At 52.9% G+C, this 25200-nt stretch overlaps 2 protein-coding genes across 13 annotated transcripts in view; one reads left to right on the plus strand and one right to left on the minus strand.

Annotated features, from left to right (window-relative positions):
* TMEM163 (transmembrane protein 163) overlaps nucleotides 1-4384 on the plus strand; it is a 249288-nt gene extending 244904 nt beyond the window's left edge. The window contains exons 7-8 of the mRNA XM_029226055.1: nucleotides 2780-2921; nucleotides 4324-4384. Coding sequence (XP_029081888.1) covers nucleotides 2780-2921; nucleotides 4324-4384 — 203 coding nt within the window. The remainder of the gene's footprint in view (nucleotides 1-2779; nucleotides 2922-4323) is intronic.
* MGAT5 (alpha-1,6-mannosylglycoprotein 6-beta-N-acetylglucosaminyltransferase) overlaps nucleotides 2398-25200 on the minus strand; it is a 372873-nt gene continuing 350070 nt past the window's right edge. For 6 of the 12 annotated variants that reach the window (XR_003794033.1, XR_003794037.1, XR_003794036.1 and 3 more), the window contains 6 exons: nucleotides 18804-18961; nucleotides 7363-12369; nucleotides 5812-7066; nucleotides 5569-5677; nucleotides 5231-5346; nucleotides 2398-4763 (listed from right to left, as the gene is read on the minus strand). Coding sequence is in view for 2 of the 12 variants with exons in the window: in XM_029226053.1 (XP_029081886.1) it covers nucleotides 12171-12369; nucleotides 18804-18961 (357 nt within the window). In the remaining 10 variants the exon portion in view is untranslated. Of the gene's footprint in view, nucleotides 4764-5091; nucleotides 5347-5568; nucleotides 5678-5811; nucleotides 7067-7243; nucleotides 12370-12646; nucleotides 12707-18803; nucleotides 18962-25200 lie in introns of those variants that run through there. The other 6 variants (XR_003794031.1, XR_003794030.1, XR_003794029.1 and 3 more) reach the window with 6 other exon arrangements.

Consider the following 25200-nt stretch of genomic DNA (forward strand, 5'->3'; position numbering starts at 1 on the left):
CCCTCGGGACGGCCCAGCCCCGGCCGGTGGGAGTCCACGGCTAAGGCCATGTCCATGCCTTCCCCTCCCCCCTCCCTCCATCCGTTAACTCAGTATTTAATGCAGCAATCAGTCGAGTCCCCGAGAAGCGCCAGCCCCTGTGCTGGGACTTGGAGCAGAGCAAGGACAGACACAAAACTCCTGTCCTTACGCGGACATTTCTGGTGGGAAACAGGGATGTCTGCAAAAAGAAAAATGGTAAAAATGTCTTGTTACGGAGAACCGCGAAGCAGCAGCAAGGGCGCGCGGGTAGGAGGGTGTGGCTGGGGGAGGGAGGGGCGGCCTTAGGGGCTCTGAGTCCAGGTGGAGGAGGCACCAGGACCAGGGGCGAGGCCGGGGCTGGCCGCTGCAGGCTGCGGCGTGGCCGGAGCGTGGGCCGAGGAGCGGACCGGCGGGCCTGGTGCGGCCGAGGAGGGAGGGGCTGGTCACCGCAGGACTCGCCGGCCGTGAAGAGTCTGGATGGTTTTTAGAACCGGGCTGCTGTTCGCTACAGAGGTCTGGCTGCCGCGAGGGGAATCATGGAGAGGATGGGGGATGCGGGCAGGAGGGGCAGCGGGAAGGGGGTAGACGGGGGGCGTGTTTGGGGGGTGACAGGTGGCAAGAATGACTTGCCGGGTGGACGAGTTTCGGGATGTGAGGAAAGTCCAGGCTGGGCTCCTAGATGTTTGGCTTCGGCAGCTAGGTGGACGGGGGCGCTGTTTGCAGAGAGGGTGGCCGGAGGGTGAGTCGTTGGGAGGCAGCAGTTTTTGCCCTGAGCGTGTTCAGTTTGAGATGCTTATATGTCTGCAGCTGAGGGCAAAGGTCAGGACGAAGGAGAGCTAGGGAGATGCGGGCTTATGGGATGGAGGTGAGAACCTGGCCGGAGAATATGGCAGAGGAAGTGTTCAGGGGACTAAGCCAGGCATGCAGATGGGCTCCAGGAGGAGGGTCTAGCAAACGGGACTGAGAAGGACCAGCGAGGGTGCAGAGCGGGAAAGCAGCAGAGCGCGGCGTCACTTGAGGCTGAAGAGACGTGTTCTTATTAGGAGGGCGTCCAGTGAGGACGAGGCGTTAAGCATGGCCTGTGGCAGCCGGGAGCCATCCAGGACCAGGGCAGCGCTGGGCGGAGGGCGGGACCTGAGTGGGACGGGGTGAAGAGAGAATGGGAGGTGTGATGGGGTAGCCAGCTCTCCAGGGAGTTTTGCGAAGGGCGGTAGTGAATGGGGATCGTGGTGGGTCCAGGAAGGAGGTGGAGGTGGGTGATGATGCTAAGACTTATCCCGGTGGGAGTGACCCAGGAGAGGGAGAAGAAATTCAAGAGCAAAGCCCTTCAGTGGACAGGGATGAAGGTGCCAGTCTTACATAGGAATGGCAGTAACTGGAGAAGCAGCTGAGTATGTGAGCGCAGCAGGCATAGGCGGGCGGTGGACTTGGTGTTGCGAAGGTGAGGTGTTGGTGTCTGAACCTGTGTGCCCGAAGAAGTACAAGGCCGAGTCCTCAGCTGAGACCTGGAGTGGGGAGATGATGGAGATTTGAGGGTGTGATGCAACAGGCAATGAGATGTCCTTGCAGGCCCAGCTTCATCTCGGTCCCAATGTTGAGGGGCCGCCTGTCGAGGTGCACCCCGTGGATCCTGAGAAAGGCTTGGCCTAAGTCATCTCTACCCTACACTCTTCTTCCTGTCCCTCTGCTCTTCATTTAGAACACCCCACACCCCCGCAGTGGTGCAGCCCACAGTGAATGCATTTAAGGTTATTCAGCAGAAGCATGGCGCCTTTACCCAGGTGGAGTTGCCAGGGAACGGAGCAGGCCTGCTGTCGGAGAGGTTACTGGCCTGCATGGGCAGCTGCCAGGGGACCACCGGGCAGTGTGGACCTGCAGCTGCTCTCAGGCCCCAGTTATGCTGGGGCAGGCGAGGAGCCTTGTGGTTCACAGCACGGCGAGACCCCAGGTGCCCCTCTAAACCATTCCCTTCCCATGTGGCCTTGGAAAATCCACAGGTAGACTGGAAGTGCGATGCCTCAGTTGTGGGGACCCACTGAGGTGACGTGTGTGAAAGGAGACGGTGATCAACGTCTGTTAGCTCCAGTTCCGGTTGGGTTGCCCTTTCTGCAACCAGGTAGCTAATGCTAGTCTATGCATTTCTTTCCCGGAGAGTGAAAAATCCTTGGGTGACTTAGGAGACACGGCAGAGAAAGCACACGGGTTCAGGTAGAATCCCAGCCCTGCCCCCTCTCAATCTGTATAACGCTGGTCAGTTTACTAACCCTCACTCACTCTGCTCAACTTAGTTTTCTCATTGGTAAAACGAGGGTGATAATCTGACTTCAGAGTTGAGACGACCCCAGCTCTGTACTTGCCCAGCAGACACTGGACAGGTGTGAGTCACTGAGTATTGAGCGTCCCCTGTGTGTTTGGCAGGCCTGGTGCCCCTGCCCCTCTGGAGGCCTGTGTCCCTGGGGCATGGGAGGAAGACGACAGGAGCCATACACAGGCTGTCACTTGGGCATGGTGGCTGGCAGGGGATGGACGGTGAGGGTGACAGCTCCCTCCAGGGAGGTCTCTGGTGACGTGTGAGCGGAGATTTGTCAAACCATGTGGGTGTCTGAGGTGGTGGCTCTCACCCGGGAAGTGCTTCTGGAACATCCCTTCCAGTACGCGTTCCGGGATGCAGAGGCATGCCTGGCATTTTGGTAGTTTTCCTGGTGGCTAAGCAAGTTCACTGGGCACTGCCCTCGGCCCCTCTCTGCTTCTCTTCCAGGGTTTAACTCCCTCGTGGGGGCCGTGATGGGCTTCTCCATTCTGCTGAGCGCCGAGGTGTTCAAGCACAACTCGGCGGTCTGGTACCTGGACGGCAGCATCGGGGTGCTGATCGGCCTCACCATATTCGCCTACGGGGTCAAGTAAGTGCTGTTTCCTCTTTGCTCTCCGGGCGGCCACGGGTGCTTTATTCCCCAGCCCTGACGATCATGTCTTGTACCTGTGACCCTCCCGCCCCCGGGGGAGGTCAGGAGACTGGAAAAGCCCCCTGCAGCCGTCACATACTCTGGGGGCTAGGACAGGAGTGAGGCAAGGGCTTGGACCAGGGGCCTAGGCTTTCAGTCACAAAGGGTCCGCTTTTGTGTGCTGTCTTTTATAGTTCACTGCACGGTCCTCCCTTTTTAACCCTTCGTGCCTAAAGATTTGTGCCCCTTTCCGTCTCTATAGTGAGGGTCGTGATGATGCACCAGGGAGGCATTTGTGGGGCTGTCCTCACCCTTAAAGTCCCCTCTGCCACCTGCTACAGATGCCGGGACCTCACACTTAGAGAACTTTTTACAAAAGGGGCTCTGGTGCAGGAGGGCTACATGTAGAGTTGGTTCTAGCCCAGCCTGAGGCCTGTCACTGAAGAAGTGCCCAGCAGGCATCGCTGGCTCTGCATGCAGCATCGAGGCTGGAGTCGGCCTTTGAAAAGAGAACAGTTTCTCAAAGGTGCTGAGCTTTTAAATGTTAACATGCCTCCGCTCTCCCACTACGATGGCTATGATAAAAGACACAGTAAGAGTTGGTGAGAATGTGGAGAAATCGGAACCTCCGTATCTTGCCCGTGGGCATGTAAATTGTTCAGCCGCTTTGGGGATAGTTTAGCAGTTCCTCAAAATGTTAAAACACGGAGCCACCATTTGACCCAGCAATCCCACCCTTTGGTATATACTCCAGCGAAACGTAAAACACATCCATGCAAACACCTATGCATGAACATTTATAGTGGCATTATTCACAGTGGGCAAAAAAGTAGAGACAACTCGTATGCCCAACGTCTGCGGGTTTTAAAGAACCCAAACGTCCATTAACTGATGAATGGATAAATAAGATGTGGTAGAGCTATGCAGTGGAGTATTTTATACAGCCGCAAAAAGAATGAAATACCGATTCATGCTACTGATAGATGGATGAACCTCGAAAACACGCCCAGTGAAAGAAACCAGTTGCCAGAGGCTACATCTTGAATGATTCCACTTACAGGAACTATCCCCAATAGGCAAATCCATGGAGATTGAGAGTACGTTTGTGGTGTCAGGGGAAGATGGGGTGGGGAGTGACCGCTAGAGGGCATGGAGTTTCTCTGGGGTGGGGGGCAATGAAAATGTTCTGGAATTAGGTGGGTGTGATGGTTGCCTTGTACTAAAAACCGCTGAATTGTAGGAATTCTATAGTATGTGAATTATATTTATAAAAAAACAAAGCCCCCCATCTGTTTCCCAAGTGCTCAAGCCCAGGGCTGCGGAGGGTCTGTGTTGGGGTGACTGGCCTTTCTCTTCGCAGGCTTCTCATCGACATGGTGCCCAGGGTGAGGCAGACGCGCCACTACGAGATGTTTGAGTGAAGGAGGCCGGGGCCGGCTGCCCTGCATCCGCATGAGGACTGTCAGGGCCACCAGAGGTTTCCATGCAGGCGGACGGTACTGATGTTTAACTGAACGTTCACGTTCTTTGTGCTCACGGGAACCAGGTCTCCCCAGCAGGCCGGACCGCACTGCTTCCCGCCACTGCCCCCGCCAAACAAACACCGCAGGACCATGAGCACGGAGCAGGACCCCGTCTCCGGCGGGAGGACTGAGCTTTTCCATCTTCTGCAGTAAAAAGGTTCGTGTGGGGAGGATACGACGTCTGCTTGGTGGAATGCCTCTGGGATGCTCCCAGCCGCAAATGGAGAGCAGCTCCCCGGACTCACCTCCTCGGTCCTCCACGTGGGCCCGGAGTCTCCTGGCAGATTTTAAGAGAAGACCGTACCCGTTGGTCCCTCACCCCTTTATCACTTCCTAATTTCTGTCCATGTATTTCATTCATTTCATACTGTTTTACTAACCCTCAATCTAAACACCAGATTTGTTCTGAAGGAGGAGGCCATTCTATTTTTAAAGTGCTTCGTGACAGATGTGTGAGCTTCTGCATGGTCGAACTCAGCCCCTGACCCTTCCTTGTACATTCAGAACCCGAACGTACGTGTAAACACAGGATCCCTTTTGGAGAGGTGTGAAACTAGTTTATTTGTAATAAATAATTATATAATCTATCCATATATGTATCTATATGCTGTGTGACGTGGTAATGGTCCATTTCAGTCTGTTCACGTAGTAAGGAACAAGCTGTTCTCGGTTTATGCAGCGTTAGGCATAGATTCTGTTAAAGACACACACAAAAACGGTCTCCCCACACGCAACATTCTGTACCTCTAGCACTGCTGCTTGTCCGGGCGACGGTGACCAATAAAGACCTTGACCTGTTTCGTACGGTATGGGGACGTGATGGTAAAGGTTGTCACTGCTGTGGGTGAAGCACGGGGTGTCTGTCGGGGGGGGGGGGGGGGGGGGGGGGGGGGCCCCGGGGTCAGTCTCACCCCCCGCTCAGGGAGGGGAAGAGAGAGTAGCCACATACGTCCATGTGGTGGTGCCTGGGGCTGACCACCCCCCCCACCCCACCCCCACCAGTCCGGGAGGGCCGTGCCCCGCCCCCCCAGCTACCTTAGGCCCCGGAAGGGAAGGTGGTGTGGTCCTAAGAGGTCACTGACCTTGGAGAGAAAGGCACGCTGAAAGCATCCGATTAAACCAACGGCATTTTGAGGCATATTCTATTGGGCTGTTACCATGCTGCACAGAAGAGATGGACACTGTCCAGGTCTGGGAAATGCAAGATTCAATAGGTTTCTTTTCTGCAGGTTTTCTCCCTGTATTTACTGTTTAATATAGTTCCCATTGTGACTGACAGCTATGCCGTGGCAGCCCCCAAACTTAGGCACTCAAGTTATGCTCACCTTCCTTGGGGACGTGTGTCCCATCAAACATGCAGGCTGTCTCCCTTGGTGTCTCTGCTCTGGGCAGCGACCAGAAGGTTCACCAGCTTCGGAGAGGCTGCATCACGGCCCTCCACCATCCCCACAACAAGCCCCCGGTGGGAGCATGAACTTGAACTTCCTTGTTCCCAGGGCCTGTGCCTAACCACACTGAGCCCTGGGGTCAAAGTGCTCTCTCTGAAGTGGGGAAGCATGTTCCAGGTCTAATAAGCCCTCCGATAGCCTCTTAAGGGCTATCTTGCTAGCACATCCTTCAAGATTTTTAAACATCTGATGTAGTACAGTTACCTACAAAACAAACAACAGTCTACCTGCAAACTCAATTCCCTTCTAGGTGAGCGTGCTCTGCAATTAGTGTCAACGTGGGTGTGATGATGCAAGGGAAAGGGTGTTCCATAGGGAGCCCCCCCACCTCCCCAATTCCTTAAACCTACCTTCCTATCAGCATTTTCGGCAGTGTACCTGCAAACGGTGAAACGCAGTCGGCAGCTGCCACCGCTGGGGGATGCAGCTGGACGGGGTCCTGCTGGCGCCCTGGTACCCGCCCGCCCCGTCCCCAAGTCACTTCCATCTGTCACACAAGAAAAGTTTATTGAAAAATAAAGTTCTCCCTAGTTTTCTCTACAACAGTGGAAAACAAAGCAGTGCTCTCTACGCCGGTACAGTACATTTGACAGCAACACCTTATTTGCAGAATCCCGCACTACTTAACCCCAGAAGTGAACAGTAGAAAATGGTTGTACCAGGAGCTGGCTGAAGACACAGACGCGAATGGCCATTAGCTTACAGACATCAAGGCTGTGACAGCAACTACAGCAGAAAGGACGTCACCATCTCCTTTGGCATAGACGTCCACTCTTGTTCATACCCAGGTAGGCCGGTGAGCAAAGGCATCCCACGTCTGCTCCATCTCAGCTGCGCCAGAGGTGGCTGCCTGTGCTAGGTTCCTGGCCGGCTGGCCCAGGGAGCCCTCCAGCACCGCCAAGGCTCTGAGCCTCCAGGACCACCCTTGCCCCCCACGGACCCAGATGGGGCCCTGCCCGACGCACGAGCGCACGGCTGCCCTTGCACCCCTTTGTCGTGCCTCACCGGATGCAGGGGGCTGGGGGGTAATCTGAAGGCGCCACAAGATCTGGGAAGAATAGAGGAAATGATGCTTTGAAGAAGGTAAGTTCCAATCTTAAATGCTGATTCAGCTGAAGAGAATCCAAAGGATCTGAAAAAGACACCAGACTCCAACATATTCCTCCATTTTGCACAAATGCAATCTATGCAGAATAGGGCCAAGATAGATAGGAGAGGAGATAAAACTCTAAACCTATCTAGGGAAGCAAGAGGCTGAAACTAACCCCCCCCCCCCCGCCAACCCCCCCCAAAAAAAAAAAAAGCGAACTGACATTCAGGTGATCTGGGAAAACAGCATTAAGCCCCGAGTAGCCTCTTGGAGCTCTGAAGACGCCCCCGCCACCCCCATAGAATAACCTTTAATGTGAGAGAAACGTGACAACTAACCAGCCTGGGAGACTGATCCTCTTGGACTGGACAGTGCAGGAGCCACCCTGGCCAGCAGGGGGCGCCAAAAGGGGCTTCCTGGGGAGCGATTAAGTTCAATTGGTCATTCCTTTCCCCTTCAATAAAAAACAGAAACGCCTCTATCATTGCATTTCAGAGAAAGATGGGTAACTTTAAGGGGACAGTCAGAGAATTCATTTTAATTTCCAGCTCACCAAGTTCTGCAAAGCAAAACCCTGGAAGGGTCCAGAAGCTGAGTGGGGTGCGGTCCACAGCATGTGGCCAGAGGTCACCCTCTTAGGTTCAGTTTGCTAATTCTTGCGGCCCGGTTCCATCTGGGGCTGCAGTCAGGCGTATTTTCCAGTCAGTGCATTTTAACCAGCAGGGTGGACACAGGACTCAGGTATCTTCCACCACTACGTCCTACAACATTCCATCAACTTGGGAGTATTCTCCCGTAGGTATTACTTTTGAATCAAGGATAGGAAGTGAGCTCAGCTCTTTTTTTCTCGAATTTTATGAAAGGCGAATAACGACAATATTTAACACTCACTAGGGCTTACTATATGCCAGACACTGCTAAACACTGCTAATTCACTGCTAAACTGAATCCTCACAAAAACCCTAAGTGCTAAGAACGCTAGGGTAGTTTTTTTCTGCATCGGACACCAGACAGCTAATTTGGCCTTTTGCTATAAAAACTTGGTTTTCCATTTTTTTGTTGAAGCCCACAAGAAGGAAAGGAACCCGCCCTGTGCTTTAGGAAATTCCTACCTTCCTAAAGAAGTCTGAATCTCTCTACACCCATCCAGCTCTTCACACGAAGGTGCTCTGCAGCCCCATAGGGATGGATGGGGTTAGAATGAAGCCAGTGTAGAAATGAAAATATTTTTCAATAAATACAACATTCCAGGCATGGGAGAGTAACACAACTGAGCCTGTCGTTAACAGACGTTTTTTTTTTTTAAATCAAGAATTGCGGGGGGCCATGGGAGAGGGTGGCAATGTTCCCATTAAATACACAATCTAGGTAAACCACCTCGGAGAACGGGGTGGCCTGCCTTGGTCTGGTCTAAAAAGCACAAATCCACCCATAAACAGAACAGTTTCTGTCTACCTGGTCACACTCGTGGCTTCACTACCAGTGAGCTGCACTGGGGCGCCCCAAAGTGAGCTTACCGGGAAGCTGAGTAGTCACTTTTATCGAACCCCACGTTTGCCAAACAAAAAAAGGGGGTGCGTATTCTTCCCCTTCATCCTGCTAACCAGATGAAGTGGTTCTGGGCCACTGCTTCCATGAGTTCAGCAGGGCCTGCTTCCCTTCAGTGCAACCCCTCAGGTAGGGCTGGTTTTCTGCTGCGGCCAGACCTCACCAAGCTCCCGGGGTGGCACGTGTCAACCAGCAGTTCCCAAACCCAAAGACCTGGCCGAGCAGCCTGGGAAAGTATGGGCTGGTCTGGGGAAAGTCAGACCTTTTCTTGGGGGTTCTCATGGCTTCATGGGGGTGTATGTGCCCCTACACTATGGCCCGGGGTGGGGGGCTTGGAGGGCATTTCCGGCACCCAGCCTGAGTTGCCCGCAGTGATGCCAGGGCATGTCCTATCTCCAAGCTGGAGGAGTCTGCTAGCTTCCTTCAACAAAACCCAGATTCCAAAAACCAACCCCACATTCCAAAAACGAACCCGAAAGAAAAGTGAAAAGGCACCTCAGAGAAAAAATAAATATCACCAAAGAAATATCTCCAAACGTACAGCAAAACACACAAAAAGTAAACTATAAGCAGTGACAAAACCGAATCTAAGCAAAAATGCAAAAAGCTTCTCCAATTGTACTTGTGCAAATCGAATTACATACAGGAAATAAATGAGGTGTTTACTGGTGGGAGAAGTGTTTCCCCTTTCAGGAACTTTTATTCCTGAAAGTCTTTACATTTCAAAGGAAAGCTTTCTCTCCTTTAATAAATTAAATGTTTTCCCTCGAGTTTTTTTTTTTTTTTTTAAGAACTTAGGATCACAGTGGAGGGAAAAAAAAAAAACACCCAAATCTTTTAGGAAAAAAATGTACGAAAACTAAAGACCAGGCAAGAGATGAGAGATGCTCAGAGCACAAGAAGACACTAATCCTGATTGGAATTGTCATCAATTACCAATTAATTGGTTTAGGATTCTATTAAGATTGGCATTGGCAAAACCATCGAAGGCTCCCAGCCCACACTCTGAGAGGTGCCTTCCTCTCCCAGGGCAGGTAGGAATCGCACCCCTTCCTGTGCAGGGCAGATGGAGGTCCCTATCCCAATGTCCTCTTGGGTCGCTGACCAGACTTGGGCCACGTGTGTGGAGGCCTGAGAGCCAGTATACATTCAGTGTTGCCGCCTCTGTTCATAATGCCCTCAAGAACTGGAGTGTGGGTTTCTTTGCCCCAGGAGCAGCAGCCCTGCGGGCAGAGAGCTCTGGCTTACTTCCATTACTAGAAATGGGGGGAAGCCACAGGAATCTTCAAATGGGGGAGGTGCTCTCCTGGCTGCCTGACCTGAGAGTCCTGACCTGAAGAAGAGGAATTCTCCAGAAGGCGGAGAGTCCCTGAGCTCAGGGTCAGCCAGCGAACAATCTCTGCAGCTTCTGGAACACAAGCCCGGCACAGCATCTTGCTGAGAACAGGGTTTTCCAACTTCCTTGCTTTCAGAGTTCCTGGGTTGGCTGTAACAGCTCTCTCACAAAATGGCTTTATCTGGCCGGGTGGGAAAAAGGTCTCGGCCCGCCGGCGCCCCCTGCTGGTCAAACACCGGCACTCATGTCCTCAGCACTGGAAGCTCCCAGAAGAGGGCAGCACCGGCCCAGGAATTGCAGACCTGGGCCCTCAAGCAAATTGCCACCAGCGAGGCTGCAGCCAGGAGTCCCATCTGTAGGGAAAAGCAGTTCCCCACAGCAGGGATAGCAGTTGTTTCCTCCCACTGCGGGAAACCGCCCTTGCAAAGCTTCAAGGCACCCAGGCACTGGCACCCTCCATCCTTATTGCTGTCCTCAGCCAGGTTGTGACGGGCGGGCCCCTGCATCCACGCTCAGAGCAGAGAGACCTCCCCGCCAGCATTCTCCCTGGCACATGTGGGCCACCTATGGGGTCGGGGAGACCCCGGCTGCCATTCCTCCCTCCTTCCATTCTCTAAGATGGGAGGTGCAATTAAGACCCACGGAGGGTTTAAGAAAAAAAGGCTGGCTGTGCGCTTGACAGTAATTTTACACCCAAGAAGAATCTAGAAGCAGGCGGAATCTAACTTCCCATAACTCAAGTCTCCACACTCCATCTGGTCCTCAGAAAGCAGAATTCTAACTTTAACCTCATGTCCCGAAGGCCCACCCAGGCCATTAGCCTTGCCCAGCTGCTCTGCTCGGCGACCAAGGCACTCAGAAGCATGAGTGAGGGCTGGACGGATCACGGGACAGCTCATAAGGGGGAAGTTCCGCCACAGAGAGAGGAGGGCTCACTCTTAGCAGTACGGAGATGCCAGGGGCATCGCAGAAACACACGCTTACACGCACAGCACTGAAGCACGGGGTGGAGGTGTGCAGGACCGGGGCAACTCACACAAAAGCGGGGGGGTGGGGGTGACTCCACGGTTTGGCCCAACCTGCCAAGCGGCTCACCACCGCCGCCCCCCACAAATATCTGTGCCTGGAGTAAAAGCCAGCATCACATTCCTACCCCTTGCAAGCCGCACCCACACTCACAGGTGAGGGGCCAGGACAGTGCACATGCCTGCCCTTGCTCCCCGAGCCGTCATCGGGTTCACCAAGAGCCCCATTCCCTGGACTTCAGTGACATCAGACATCAGAGGGAATACAACACAAGCCCATCCGTCTAGAACCCAGCTCTGGTGGTCCCTAAGACCAGCTTCACTCCCGTCGAAATCTCAGCTCGAAGACAAATCTCTGAAGGGGCAAAGAGCACAGCCTCCAAGAGCTCCAAGGGTAGCATTTCTAATCCTAACCAGAAATTACAGCCAAGGTTGTATGTGGGTGTGGGTTTGGGTGCGAGTGTGTTTTCGGCTGGGGATGGGGTGGGACAGAGGAAAGGAGCCTCTCGCTGCAAAGCAGCCCATCTTTGGTCCCTGGGGGCTCTCTGGACCACACAGGCATATCCCCGCACGCCAGGGGCTGCCCGTGCCCTAGCTGCCGTGTGGCAAGCACACAAGATTTGTTCTGTTCTGCCGCCATCCACTTCGAGGAGCTGGGTCCCCATAGCTGCCCTTAAGCATGCCACCAACCCCACAGTGCACCCTGCCCAAAGCAGAGAGTAGTAATATTATAGTGAAGGTGGATGGCCAACAGAGGAAAATCGAAGAAGTTACAAGACACGCAATCAATCCCTCTCTGCCCTCCCCAGCTCCCCCTCCCTCCCTCCCAAATAAATAAGTTAATGGGTTTAGGAATGTTCCCATACGAAGTTCTTTCCAACTAGCTCAATTCCTCCTCTGGTTTTGTTTCATTTAGGTGAATCTTGAGATTCTCTTTCTACCCTGGAGCAGCTGCATAGACAGTCTCCCTACAGTAGCTCCTCCAAAATTAAAAATGAATTTGTGCCAGGGAGAAGCCAGGCTCCCGGCCTGATGTCGACTCTCGTTTTGTTTTGGTGAGAACTCCGCTGTGATCCTCCGACCGCAGCGGGAGCAATACCAAATCGAGACCTCCCGCCAAAAGAGTTCAGGCTCCGGCGAAAGTCCCCGAATGATTTCTGCCCACCGGCCTTGCCCCGATGGGGCTGGAGCCACCGTCTTTCCCAGGAGAGTGCGTGCGGGGACGAGCCGGTGGCTGCTAGAGACAGTCTTTACAGAGAGCCACCTGGCCCTTGATGAAGTCCCGGCAGGGGCAGATCCTCCGGTGCCTGGGGTGGGCGCCAGCACAGCTGAACAGCAGGAGGTCACCTTGAAACACACAGTGCTTGCTCTTGGGGTCGAAGGAGGGCACCACGATGTCCTTGGCCATCTCTGAGCTTTGGCAGGTCACCTCGTACCTTGCGGGGGAAGAGAAAGGGGTTAGGGATGCAGGGGTCGTCCTCACCCCTGCCTCCTCCTGTCCACCGTCCGAGGCGTGGGGAGCTCGTTCGGGACTCCTGCAGTAGAAATGAAACGTCAGCCAGCCTCTGGCCCAGCCATTCTCTCACCTCTGGAAATCCAGGCTCGAGAAAGGCATGTGTGTGCCTGGACACGTGTGTGGGGCTATGTGTTCAAGTCTGCTTAGCGAAGCACTGTCCGTAATGGAGAAAAACTGGAAATAACCTGAATACTCACCAAGTGGGAAATGGCTGAATCAACTATGGCTCATCTGTACCATCAGAGTTACATGCAGCCCTTGACAAAGGAGAGGTGGAAAGGCGAGCATTAGCATGAGAGCTGTCCTCGAGTAAGGCAGGTAACAACAGGATGTACAGTGTACCGACGGGTGTGTGTGTGTGTGTGTGTGTGTGTGTGTGTGTTTGAGTGAGAGAGACAGAGGGACGGGGGGCGGGAGGGGGGGAGAGGGAGAGAAGTCATGAAAGACTACACACTAAAGACTTAACAATGTTTACTTCTGAGGAGTGAGACTGGGGGAAAGATAGGCATTATTTACATGTTGTTTAAAAACTATATTTAATTTTCTCAATTAATGGCTTAAAGATACCCCTGTTACATGGCCTTAGTCCCCACTGGACAGCAGTCAGACGGTCTCCTGGGGAAGGTGCCGTCCTGGACCTGAGTCACTGGACCTTGGATGACGGTGGCAACAGTAACACCCCCACCCCAGCCCTGTCCCCAGCTTGAGGTTTCTGGGTGCGCAGAGCAGGGACCGAATCATCCCAGGTCTGTGTTCTTGCCCCTGTGCCATAGTCTCCCAACAGGTGAATTTTCTGTGGGCTGGAGACCCCTGTGGCTTTGCTTTCTCAGCCTGGGACCACTGCCTGGGGGGCGGGGGGGGGGGCGAAGGAGAACCGGATGTTTCTGTTTTCAACAGTGTTGGCCTCATTTCAAAGAAGAGCCACATAAGTTCTCTTCTTACCTGGGGTACCTGGGTCCTACCCACCTTGTCCCCTGTACCCCACATGGCTGGTGGGGACCAGTTCAGAGAAGGTGGTATAGGAGGGCCAGACAGATCTGGGTTTGAGTCCTGGCTTCATCTCTTATGAGCTGTGTGGCCCTGGACCAATGACTGAGCCTCTCTGTGGCTATTTCCTCTTCCGTGAAATGGGGATAGAGAATCCTTACCTCACAGGGAAGGTCCAGGGATTAAATTAATGCTTATCGAGCAGCTGGCAGAGTCTAGCTCTGGGAAGTATTCAACACATGAGACCTGTCATGATTCCCATCATCACCCTGCCCCGGCAGACGCTGGCGGGGCTATGCCACCTGCCTCCTTTGCCCAACAGCGAGAATTTACACACATGCCAACCATCTCTATTTTGCTTTGTTCACGGAAGTCTTGATTCTTGCCGGTAGGGAGGGGATCTGGATGTGGAACCTGAGGTTTCCTGCTGCCTCTGGAAAGCCTCCAAGTGTCGGGGGAAGAGCACGTGGTGCCCCCATTACTCCTGTGCCCTCTTTTTTCTTTCTCCCGCCAACTAACTGCTGGGGCCCACCTGCCCTCCTGCCAGTGTTAATCTGGTGGTTCCCAGTGCACCTGCTGGGGCTTCTGGTGAGCTCTCCGAGGCTGCCTGCCTGGCTCCCGGTGCCCAGGAGGGCAGCACTGGCCCCTCTTGCTGCTGCAGTCACCAGGGAGCTCTGCGACTTCTCTAAGTGGCCCGATACCCCTTGATGTTAGGTAAGCCAGCCGGGAGACGGAGGCACCCAGAGGGCATGGCGAGGGCGGGACGCGGAGGTCTTAAGGAAACCTGAGCCAGAGACAGGGGCTACCAGCTCCCTCACAGGACACTCCTCCTGGCCAACACAAAAAGGGGTCTCCAGAGCTCCACTGTGCGTGAAAAGTTGCCACATGGAAGGCGGCGCTGGAATCCAGATTTGTGCTCGTGCTATTTATTTATTTAGGCGAATTATAGCAGCTGCTGTGTCTTAACTCAAGCCATCTGCCTGGTACACTGCTCGTCAGGAGCGCGGAAAGCTCCACAACTCATCTGAGACCCCGAGGCAAGGGGGAGAATTGCCAGGAGCCAGGAAGAAACCCTCCTCCCGCCCCTGGTCTCCTGGACTCAGACTCCAGGCCCAGCCTCCTGGGGTGCGAGCACGTGCACCCATGACCACGAGGCTGCAACAGCAGCAGCCAGCCCAGGGCCGATGCCCAGAGATGACCACGAAGCACTCAAGCAGCAGGTGGTCCCCGGAGCCACAGGGGACCCGTCCGCAGGCAGCTCCCCAGAGGTTTAGCTGAGGGGCGCTGGAGCCAGCCATGGGTGTGACCCTACCCCGGGGAGCTCTCCCTTCTGTTAGCTGCAGGTCTCTGTCCCACAAGCCCCGGGCGGTCGGGAAGGCCCCTCCAGCATCCTTGCTGGGCTGGTGAGCCACAGTCCTCAGCTGTTGCCGAGGAGACCTTCCCAATGGCTGGAGCACATCCTCACGCTCTGCCGTGGTCCCTCGCCTCTTCAGAGCACGCGTGTGGCTGTTTCTGCCTCTCTGTTCCTCGGATGTCTGTGTCGCACACACGTGCGCGCACACACACACACTCCCCGCTCAGACCTGTGACGCGCTGTGCTGTTTCCTTTCTGTGGGCCCCTGTGGTCCTCACCTCTCTCCAGCTGGCCTCGGTGGCTTCTCTCACAGGATGGGAGCTGGGGCTTCCGTGGCCCCTCAGCCCTTAGTGTAGAGTTTATAGCTCTTGAAGAAGAAGAGAGGGGCAAAGCCCCCCTTCCCGTGGGGCTGCCTATTTCCTGAGGGGAGAGAAGCCACCCACCCTTCTTCCCCCGACGCAGACCCACTCAGGATGAAGGGATGGAAGCAGGACCCACCGGCCGGTCTGACTCCTTCCCCCGCCCCGTATCCACCAAGTCTCCCCAAGCTCCCTCGTCACCACTCTGACTCAGGGCCACCTCCCTGCTCCGAAGGTGCCCACGACCTCACAGTCCAGGCCTCATGGCTTAGAATTCCTGTTCTTCAAACCAACCAACCCACACTCAATAAATGAATCTTTTAGAAAGTACAACTTGTATAGGTCGCAACATCACAAAGGAAGCCTGCCGCTAACGCACGTTCCCATTTCGGAAGCTGAGGTGCGCCCGCCCTGGGTCCCACCAGCCCAGACTCTGGCTCTTCCTGGGGCCTCTGTCCCCCGGCCACTCTGGCCCCGGTCCGGGTCAGGTTGGGTGCCACCCGAATCACGCATGCTCCGTGCACAGGAGTTTGTGGTCGCCTCTCCATCACCCCCACCACGCCCTGCCTGACTCCCCGATTCAAGACGACAGCACGGGACGCTCCAAAGGGCTCTACTTAAGTCACACCAGGTCACGCTGCAGAGCGAGGACAGGCCGGGGACACCCAAAGACAGAGAGGAGCTTAAACTCAGAGCCAGGCCCCAAGCTGGAGAAGAAAGAGCAGCAGCTCGCTGCTAACCGGCCATGAACACGAATAAGCCAGGACTGCCTCACTGAAGAGGGTTTCAACAGACGCGCCAGAGAGCCGGGCTTTCACGACGTTATCGGTATTTACAAATGCAGAGGCAAGGTATTCACCAGGGCTCCTGCGCACAGAAAAATTAACTTCAGGTGGCTCTACTGCAAACTCAGCATTCACGGCAGCCTCCTAGGAAGAAAACCCACGTATCTACAAGGGGATGGGGTGGGAGGGGCGTTTAAGTAACCCCACGGCCGCCCCGCAACAAGGCCTTCTGCTCCCTGGGCTCAGCTTGGAAGACGGCGGTGGGGGGGGAGGCGGGCAGGGCACTGGAGTTTCTGGTCTCAGCCTGGTGGCCTCAGGCCTGCCCCACTGCCCAAGCTCTCTGCAAGACAGGGCTTTTCTGCTCTGCCTGCAGCACCAGCTGCATCTTCTCTCATCATTACCCGCGCTATCCCCATCTCACAGGTGAGGACATTGCTGGGGACAGAGGAAACTGGTTCCTTGGTTCCCTGTCCTGTGCCTCCGCGGGACCTAGCCCTTGGGCCTGCAGACGGGCGGGCTGTGGTGGGCCCCGTGCTCTCTGAGAGCGAGCCCCGGGAGCCCTGCCTCTGGCCTGGCCAGGAAGGCCACTGCTGCTGAGGGTCCCATCCGGGTTCCCTCCTCCAGCGCTGGGGCAGGGGCTGCACGTAGACAGTTCTGTGTAGACGCTCTGTAGTCTGCCCCCAGTGCATCTAGACTTCCGATCAAACAGAGGGAGACACTCGGGGTTCTCAGAAAGCCACTTTGCTACGGGAGCCGTCTGCAAAAGGGGCGAGTGGCAAGCTCCTCCTGGACCTAGAATTTGGGATACGTGCTCTGGAGATGGAAGCTTCTGGCACCATCAGGGGCTTTCCACAGACGTCAGACCAGTGTTCCCTGCCACAAGGCTTCACTGGCTGCAGAGCAGGCTGCCGACCGACTCTGCTGGCCTGGCCTTTATTCTGATGGTGGAATCGAGGCCACCTTTGATCCAGGTCTTCACGTAAAAAGAACGAGAAAAAATAGCATCGTCCACATCCCCACTCAGGAGAGCATCCCTGTAGGCGCGACGCTAGAGACCACGCTCTTTCTCTGAAAAGGGTTTTATACCACACTTGAAGGTAGTAAGACTTACAGGCAGGCTCAGGCCAGCTCAGACCACTGGGCATGGATGAGCAGTGGCCAACCATGCTCTAGAAGGGTGTGAAGCCAGAACAGGGACTGGCAAGCCTCGAGCCCTGAGTCCACTCTGTGCCTTATTATTATTATTGGCGGGGGGGTGTTGCGTACGGCCTGCAGGATCTTAGTTCCCTGACCAGGGATCGAACCCGTGCCCCCTGCAGTGGAAGCGTGGAGTCCTAACTGTTGGACTTCCAGGGAAGTCCCCACTATGTTCCTTAAACATCCTCTTCAAGACTGGGGCACATATATACAATGGAATATTACTCAGCCATAAAAAGAAACGAAATTGAGTTATCTGTAGTGAGGTGGATGGACCTAGAGTCTGTCATACAGAGTGAAGTAAGTCAGAAAGAGAAAGACAAATACCGTATGCTAACGCATATATATGGAATCTAAGAAAAAAAAATGTCATGAAGAACCTAGGGGTAAGACGGGAATAAAGACACAGACCTACTAGAGAATGGACTTGAGGATATGGGGAGCGGGAAGGGTAAGCTGTGACAAAGCAAGAGAGAGGCATGGACATATATACACTACCAAATGTAAAATAAATAGCTAGTGGAAGCAGCCGCATAGCACAGGGAGATCAGCTTGGTGCTTTGTGACCACCTAGAGGGGTGGGATAGGGAGGGCGGGAGGGAGGGAGATGCAAGAGGGAAGAGATACGGGGACATATGTATATGTATAACTGATTCATTCTGTTATAAAGCAGAAACTAACACACCATTGTAAGGCAATTATACTCCAATAAAGATGTAAAAAAAAAAAAAAGACTGGGGCAGAACCACAGCTGTGCGGAATATCTAGGGTTGGGATAGCAAATCCCTCAGGGGAAAACACCGCATTAAGAGTTCTTAAGGTTGGGAAGGGGTGACAGGTAATTAACCAGGTTGTGGCCCAGGGAGGGTGTGATAAATATCGAGGCACAGATTCAGCACTGACAGGGGGCATGAGTCAGAGGCCAGAAGAAACTTCACATGGAAACCTGGAAAGTGCAAACACCAAACTCAAAATGCCACTGCAAAGGGAAATGAATGGTGTGACTGCAAGTAACACAAGCAGCATGAGAAAAGAAATCCCAGCAATAGAGAAGGTCCTTCCTGGCTCACTCTGGCCTGTGATCCCACTGCTGCACCTGCACCCCTGCTCAGGGACCCAGCAAAGCCAGGCCTGCTCACGCCCTCAAAGGGGCTGGAATAAAGCACAAAAGGAGATGGGGCTACAGGAGGGGAAGGTGGCAGGGAAATTTGCTGCGGGCAGTGCTGTGCTAGCTCCCTGCCCGTATTTTTCATTTCTTCCAGACTCCCTGACTCTGCGGACCTAGGTACAGCCAGGGGACCTCAGGGGCGGGTCCGTCCGTGCTTGTGGTTCTGTGCCCATCTCGGCTCCCATGGTTCTTGGGTACCAATTAGCAAACCGAACACCTCCCGCCATCTCCAAGCCCCGACTTCCCGTTATTTATGCAAACAAAACACCCCTATTCGAATTCTAAATATATCAGCAGGCCAGGTGACCTCATCTACTTAACAATAAAAGCGCTGGGCCAACTTTCTCTGGGTGGAGGGGGGCGGTGGGATCATGCTATAACCTTTTCCACATCTTATTCCAACAGCCCACGAGCCTAGAAAGGAAAACCTCATCCCTCGCAACCCAGCTCTGACCCAGAGGCGAGCTGCAGGCTGAGCTGCCTCTCCCGTGCTCCGGCACTTACTTCAGCAAGTCCTTGTCCTTGTTGAGATGCTGGAAGAAGGAAGGCTCACAGATGAGCTGTTTCTCCTGACACACCTGCTTGCAGGACTGCCCGGGCTCAGCAAGCTTTACCTGCAGGGCACTCAGGGGCGGCCACATCACTTGCCCATGGCAGAAGTCCTGGAATGACAATGAAACCATCAGCCAAGGAACCAGGGATGCAAGTGGGGGGTCCCCAGTCTGCCAACTAGTCCCAACAAGGGGGCCGGGCACCTGGTCATGGGAGAGCAGTGAGGGGCAAGAGGCAGGACCAGACAGACTTGGGTTGGAACCCGGCTCAGCTAGAACACGGTCTTGGCCTTGGCTTTCTGTGCACAGCACTGTGCCTGCCAGTAACGGGGGCTATTCATTCGTAACGCCACCTACAATGATGCAATCGAGCTAAAGCCTCCACGCTTGAAAGCCCATCTCCAGATCCACCTTCACCAGCTGTTCTATTCCCTCCGCCCTAATTCCAAAGACATTTTCAGTGTCTACCTAATTTGGCGGTTACCTAATATGACACTGTTTTGTGAGTGCTGGTTTCAACTTTGGGAAGCAAGGGAGCACAGCAAGGAGTCTGCAGGCATCTGGGAGAGGTCTGCAGCATCTGGGAGAGGACTATTGCGGGGTCGTGGTCTTGATAGAGGCTCAGTGCTTGCTGGTTGAAAACAATTGTAACACACAAATTCAACGGCTAGAGAAACAGTCTGAGGATGTGTGATAGGAGGTCAAGTAAGCTGGTAGGGAGGGGCGCCCCGAGGCATGGAAGGTGGTGGCATGCTCAGGATGGGGCTGGGTGGTCATTCCTAGGATCTAGAGGGTGCGCAGGAAATTAACACATCCAAGGAAGTCACGGGCGGGCAAGACCAGGAAGTAACCTGTGCAGCATGGTGAACGGGCAGCCTAGTTATGAAGCTGAGTGTTGAGGAGAAAGACGCAGTGGGACCAGGGAACGGGCAGGTGCGGAGTGGGAACTCTCTCTGCCCTGGGACCCCAGCTTTCATCTCAGCTGTGCCTGGAGCGACCCTGCACAGGTACTGAGGGTGGAAACTCATGCACCACTGGCAACCAGTGCTTGCTCTGCTTGCACGACGTTGATGGAACCCTAGGAAAATTCTTCTGAATCCCCGGGGCCGCCCAACCTGCAGAAGATGATGTCAGGGCAGGAGCCCTGAAGAGCCATGTCTGTGTAACTTTATGGGGGGCGGGCTAGCCCTCAGGGGTACCCAGTGGTTAGGGTTAGGATCCTGGGCTCTGAATTCCACTTGTAGGAATTCACCCCAGACGTATGGGACACAATTGGGCAAAGAAACCTACACAGGACACAGGAATCCCAGCAGTATTGTTAGAAGAGAAGCAGAAGACTTGAAACAACCTAAAGGCTGGATTTAGATGCAAAGAATCTGTTTAGATGCAAAGAATACCAAAAAATGCAACAGGTTCCAATGTGCTGACATGGAAACATCCCCAGGACATGCTGAGAAAGAAAAGAAACAGGCTGAAGGCTGGTGTATAGTGTGTTTCCGTTTGCATTGATATGTATGAACAATCACGCCTGTGTTCCTGCAAGAATATCTCTGGTACCACTGAGGAGGGGAAACGGGTAACAGGGCCAGGAATGGTCAGGGAATTTACTTTTCAATGTATGTCCTTCTAGAATATTCTCTTTTCCCTCCTGCCTACTTTCTCTCCTCTGTATGCATGAGGAGCTGATTAATCCTATCAGGCTTTCAGAACCGGTGCTGGCGGGGGAAGGTTCCATGTCCCCCGCCGGTCACGTGGAGAATTGCAGGAGAGCCGGGCCCTGCTGGGTCCCTGAGCAGTGAGGTGGGTGCAGCCCCAGAATGTAGACCAGAGCTGCATCTGCGGGGGAGCCCTTCTGGGCTGCTTGCATTTTTCTCTTTTAAACCTCAGCTTCCTCCTCAGAAAAATGAAGACAATGATACTGATGATTTCCTATGGCTTCTGCCTCTCTCCACCTCCTTCCTGAAGGAGGTGACGCCGTTACACCGTTAAGGAAGGTAAACGGCAGGTAGGCTTCTACTCCAGTCTCCTCAAATTGGTGCTTGAGACCCCACCAGTAAGGAGAACCCGCCGTCGTTCCCCACCTCACTCGATCCTGCGATGCAGGGATGCACGTGCTTGAGCCTGAGTGGTTAGGCTCAAAGGTTAACAAATAAATCCTTCACTGCACGTAGTCAGGAAACCTAGAGCCTGGATTCGTATCAGCTGAAAACAAAAGATTCCAGAAGGGTCTCATAATTCAGAGATGATAGAAACGCACTGGATTATTTACAGATAATAGGATCCAGTTTAATCTTTTGAAAGTGACAGAGTAAGCAGTCTTTCCTATCTCACAGCCCTGGGTATGACCAAGGCAGGCCACTCCCCGGGCAGGAAGACGTCTTCTGACTCCTGAGATCCATGATGATCCTGAGCGTAATACATGGACGTGCTAAGGCACGGGTAGCAAAATAACTTTGGTCTAGACACCGTTACTAAGGGTGACAGCGTGACTGCAGACCCGTGGCACCCTGAGTGGGAACCCTGAGTGTTCACTGGCGGCCATTGTTCTCTAACCTGGCAGCATATGGAAACTTACTGGCTGGCCTTTGGTACTCTGTCCATCAAATTGGTAGGAAAACACACAATGATCAACGTAGTTATTGCTGATCAAAGCTGAGCGGGTGCACGGATGTTTGGAAAAGGTTAAGTGTTTTTTTTTTCTTGTTTGTTTTTGTTAGTTTTTCTGGCTGGCTACTGCAAGCAACTTTGCCTATAATCCTTTAGGAGAAATCTGAAAACCTCTACAGCCTTTAAGTATTATAACAAAGAGAGTCATGATCCAATGGACACCAAAGCCTACTGTGTGACTGTGTGGGGGAAATCTAGATCACTGGACACCCATGATGGCTGAAGGCTCAAACTCTGGCTTCTGTAGCCTGGTAAGAACACTGTAGAATGTCGCTCCTTACATGACATCTACAGGCAGTTAGAACCGAGGGTAGCATCTCTACACCTGTTGAGTTTGGCAGACTCTCAGGAAACTTTGCTTCTTATTTATTGTGAGCCTTGTGTGGTTATGTGAAGTAGTCCAAGGGGTACAACCAGAACGAGGAGAAAGATTCTGCCGTGTTAGAATAGGAGGTGACGCGGCCAAGGAATGCACTTCAAGTCTGACACCCAGATTTGAGGCTTGGCCTCACCAGGGGCGGGGTTTTGGGCATGCTGCCTGGTCCGGTCCTTGTCTGTAGAGAGTGATGCTAACAGACTGTGGGTGATGGAGCTGAGCTGGCAAACAGCAGGAGGCTCCCCTAACGCTCCTCACCCTCCTCTTGTCCCTCTGCAGACGCGCTGCCTGCGCCCCGTATCGGGGTTTGGAGGCCCTGGAGCACTGGCAGCTGTAGAAGCAGGGGCAGCCCTGGAGAGATGGAGCGCTGCACCTTACCCTGAGCCAAGGCAGGATGGCTCTGCGAGGTCTGCAGGAGGGCAAGTGCCTCAAAGCTACGCTGCAGGACAGATCTGCCCCACCTGCTCATTTCAATAAACTGTTGCAGGCGACCTCTCTGAGGTTCCCTTCATCAGGTGAGCTTAGCTCAATTACACGTGAATTCTTAGGCCCCAGGCACTCTTGCTCGTGGCTCACCGGGGGCCGGTCTGGCATCCTCTCAGTACTCTGTTTTAGGGGCCAGTAGGATCAGAAGTAGTGAAAATATGTCGGTGAGAATGTATACTGGGTGCAGCCACTATGAAAAACAGTACGGAGGTTACTCAAAACATTAGAGTTGCCATACAATCCAGCAATCCCACTCCTGGGCATATATCTGGAGAAAACACTAATTCAAAAATATATATGCACCCCAATGTTCACAGCAGCTCTGTTTACAATAGCCAAGACATGGAAGCAACCTAAGTGTCCATCGACAGATGAGTGGATAAAGAAATTGTGGTTGGACGATAGATAGGTAGATATGGATACAGATGTAGGAATACTACGCAGCCACGAAAAAGAATGAAATAATGCCATTTGCAACAATATGGATGGACCTAGAGGTTATCATACTAAGTGAAGTACGTCAGACAAAGACAAATACTATATGATGTCATTTATATGTGGAATCTAAAATATGACACAAATGAACTTATCTATGAAACAGAAACAGACTCACAGACATAGAGTAGACTGCTGGTCGCCAAGGGGGAGGTGGGCGGAAGAAGGACGGATTGGGAGCTTGGGATTAGCAGATGCAGACTATTATATGTATGTATAACTGAATCACTTTGCTGTACACCAGAAACTAACACAACAATGTAAATCAACGAAGCTTCAATAAAATAAATTAAAAACAAAAAAAAGAAATGGTGCCAAGAGCAGCAGGCCCTTCTTAAGGTTTGGTGAACCATCTGGAAAGCCTGAAGGTGATAAAATTGAACAGATGGAGGCCTGAAGGTGTCCTTAGTCAGTATGACACCAGGTAAGGCAGGAGGGAGTGGGGATCTGAGTTATGATTCTGGCCCCCAGCTAGGAGACTTCATAGATGCCCCTCAAGCTCTCTCTGCCCACTTTCACATCTAAAATGGAGAAAATATCACTTGTCCTTATATAACTCCTGTCAGATTAAAAAAAAGAGGTGACTCTTAAGAAGGTACCTACAGATGTTAAAGATAATACTCCAAGGAAGACCCTTATTTGCTGCCAGGGTCCAGAGGGAAACGTTGAGTTGCCCGGATTATATATGACAATTGCCCACAAGGGCCATCCCTTTGCCCAGCTGCTTGAAGGGCACAACTGACGCAGCAGCCCGTCATAAGCCTTTTCTCACCCCCAGGTGCCAGCCCCACTGGGTGCTCGCAGAAAGCTGGAGGTCCTCTGTTTCATTCAGCCTCAGCACCAGCTATCAGGGCAATGCCGACATGCCTTGTCTCCCTGTTTGCTCACTCACTCGTTCATTTGTTCATTCAATAAAATACTCTTGCTAAGATGCAGAAAAGCATAAGGGTTTGGAGCTCGAACTGCTGGGGTTTGAATCTCAGCCTCTCCATCTAGCAGCTGAATGCTCTTGGCTAGCTCCGTAATTTTTCTTTGCCTCAGTTTCCTCAACTGTAAAATGAAGAATACATCAACGGCCACCTCCTAGAGCTGTCGAGGGGATTAAGTCAATTATAATGTGTAAAATGCTCAGAAAAGTGCCTGATAAATATAACACCATGGGTTGGCTCTTCTAGGCCTTGGGGGTGACTTGGTGGAAAAAAAAAAGGAACCCAAAACACCTGCCTTTATAGAGCTTATTTTCAGTGAGGGAGACAGAGAAACAACATAAATCAATTATATGTAATATATTAAAGGTGATAATTGCTCTAAATAAGAATGAAGTGAGGAAAAGGAATCGGGACTGTTGGGGAAGAGGGTATTCAGATAAGTCAGATAAGTCACTGAGAAGGTGACATTCAAGAAAAGACCCGAGGAAGTAAAAGCGTGAGCCATGCAAGTATGTGTGAAGTACATGATAGGCAGAGGCAAAGCAAGATCGGAGGCTCTGACAGCGAAGCTTCTAGCAGGTTCCAGGAGGAGCAGGGAGTTGCATGCAGCTTGATCAGTCTGTGCACGCTGGGGTCGGAGATGGGGTCTGGGAGGTCCCAGGGGTCAGAGTACCCAGAGCTTTGGGGGCCCATGCAAAGCCTTGGCTTTTCCTTGGAGTGAGATAGATGCTACTGGAGAGTTCTGGGCAGAGGAGTGACTGAGCTGAGAACCGAAGGCAGGAGAAGAAGCAGAAGCAGAGAGACGGGAAGCCATGCAACACTGCGGGAGAGAGAGAACGGCCTCAGGCCAGACCCACATCTTTGTCCAATAAACCTCCATGAAATGCTCATGTCATAGGGTGGCTTTGAAGGTTTTCTCGTGCATCCATTCAAAACTTGACAAATGCTCATTAAAGCCTATGCTGGGTGCTGGAAATAAGAACGTGGATGAGACAGAGTCTCTGGGTTCAAAGACTCCATCTAGTAAGAGAGGCTGGCATTTAAAAAATGACAGAACAGTACAAAACAGATGTCCAAACAGGATGTAAAGGCCACTGAGAAGAGAGAGAGAATTATTAACTCTGGGGAAGGGAAGGAGGGTAGGGGTAGCAATCAGAGAAGGCTTCCAGGAAATAGGGACTTCTGGGCTGGGTTCTGTAGGCTAAATAAGAGTTAGTGGCTTATCATAAACATGGTGCTTTGCAGATAACTGGGTGCTCAATAAAGAGCTGTTGAACTGCACTGAAGGGTTCTGGCATCGTGGGGCTTTGATAGTAGAAGTAGAAAAGAATAATATTCTAACCCAGAAGCTTTATACAACCAGAGGAGACATAAAGAGTAATTTCCAATCTGGTTAA

This window comes from Monodon monoceros, unplaced genomic scaffold (genome assembly GCF_005190385.1).
Source record: "Monodon monoceros isolate NGI ecotype Baffin Bay Population unplaced genomic scaffold, NGI_Narwhal_1 Super_Scaffold_16, whole genome shotgun sequence".
Lineage (NCBI taxonomy): Eukaryota > Metazoa > Chordata > Mammalia > Artiodactyla > Monodontidae > Monodon > Monodon monoceros.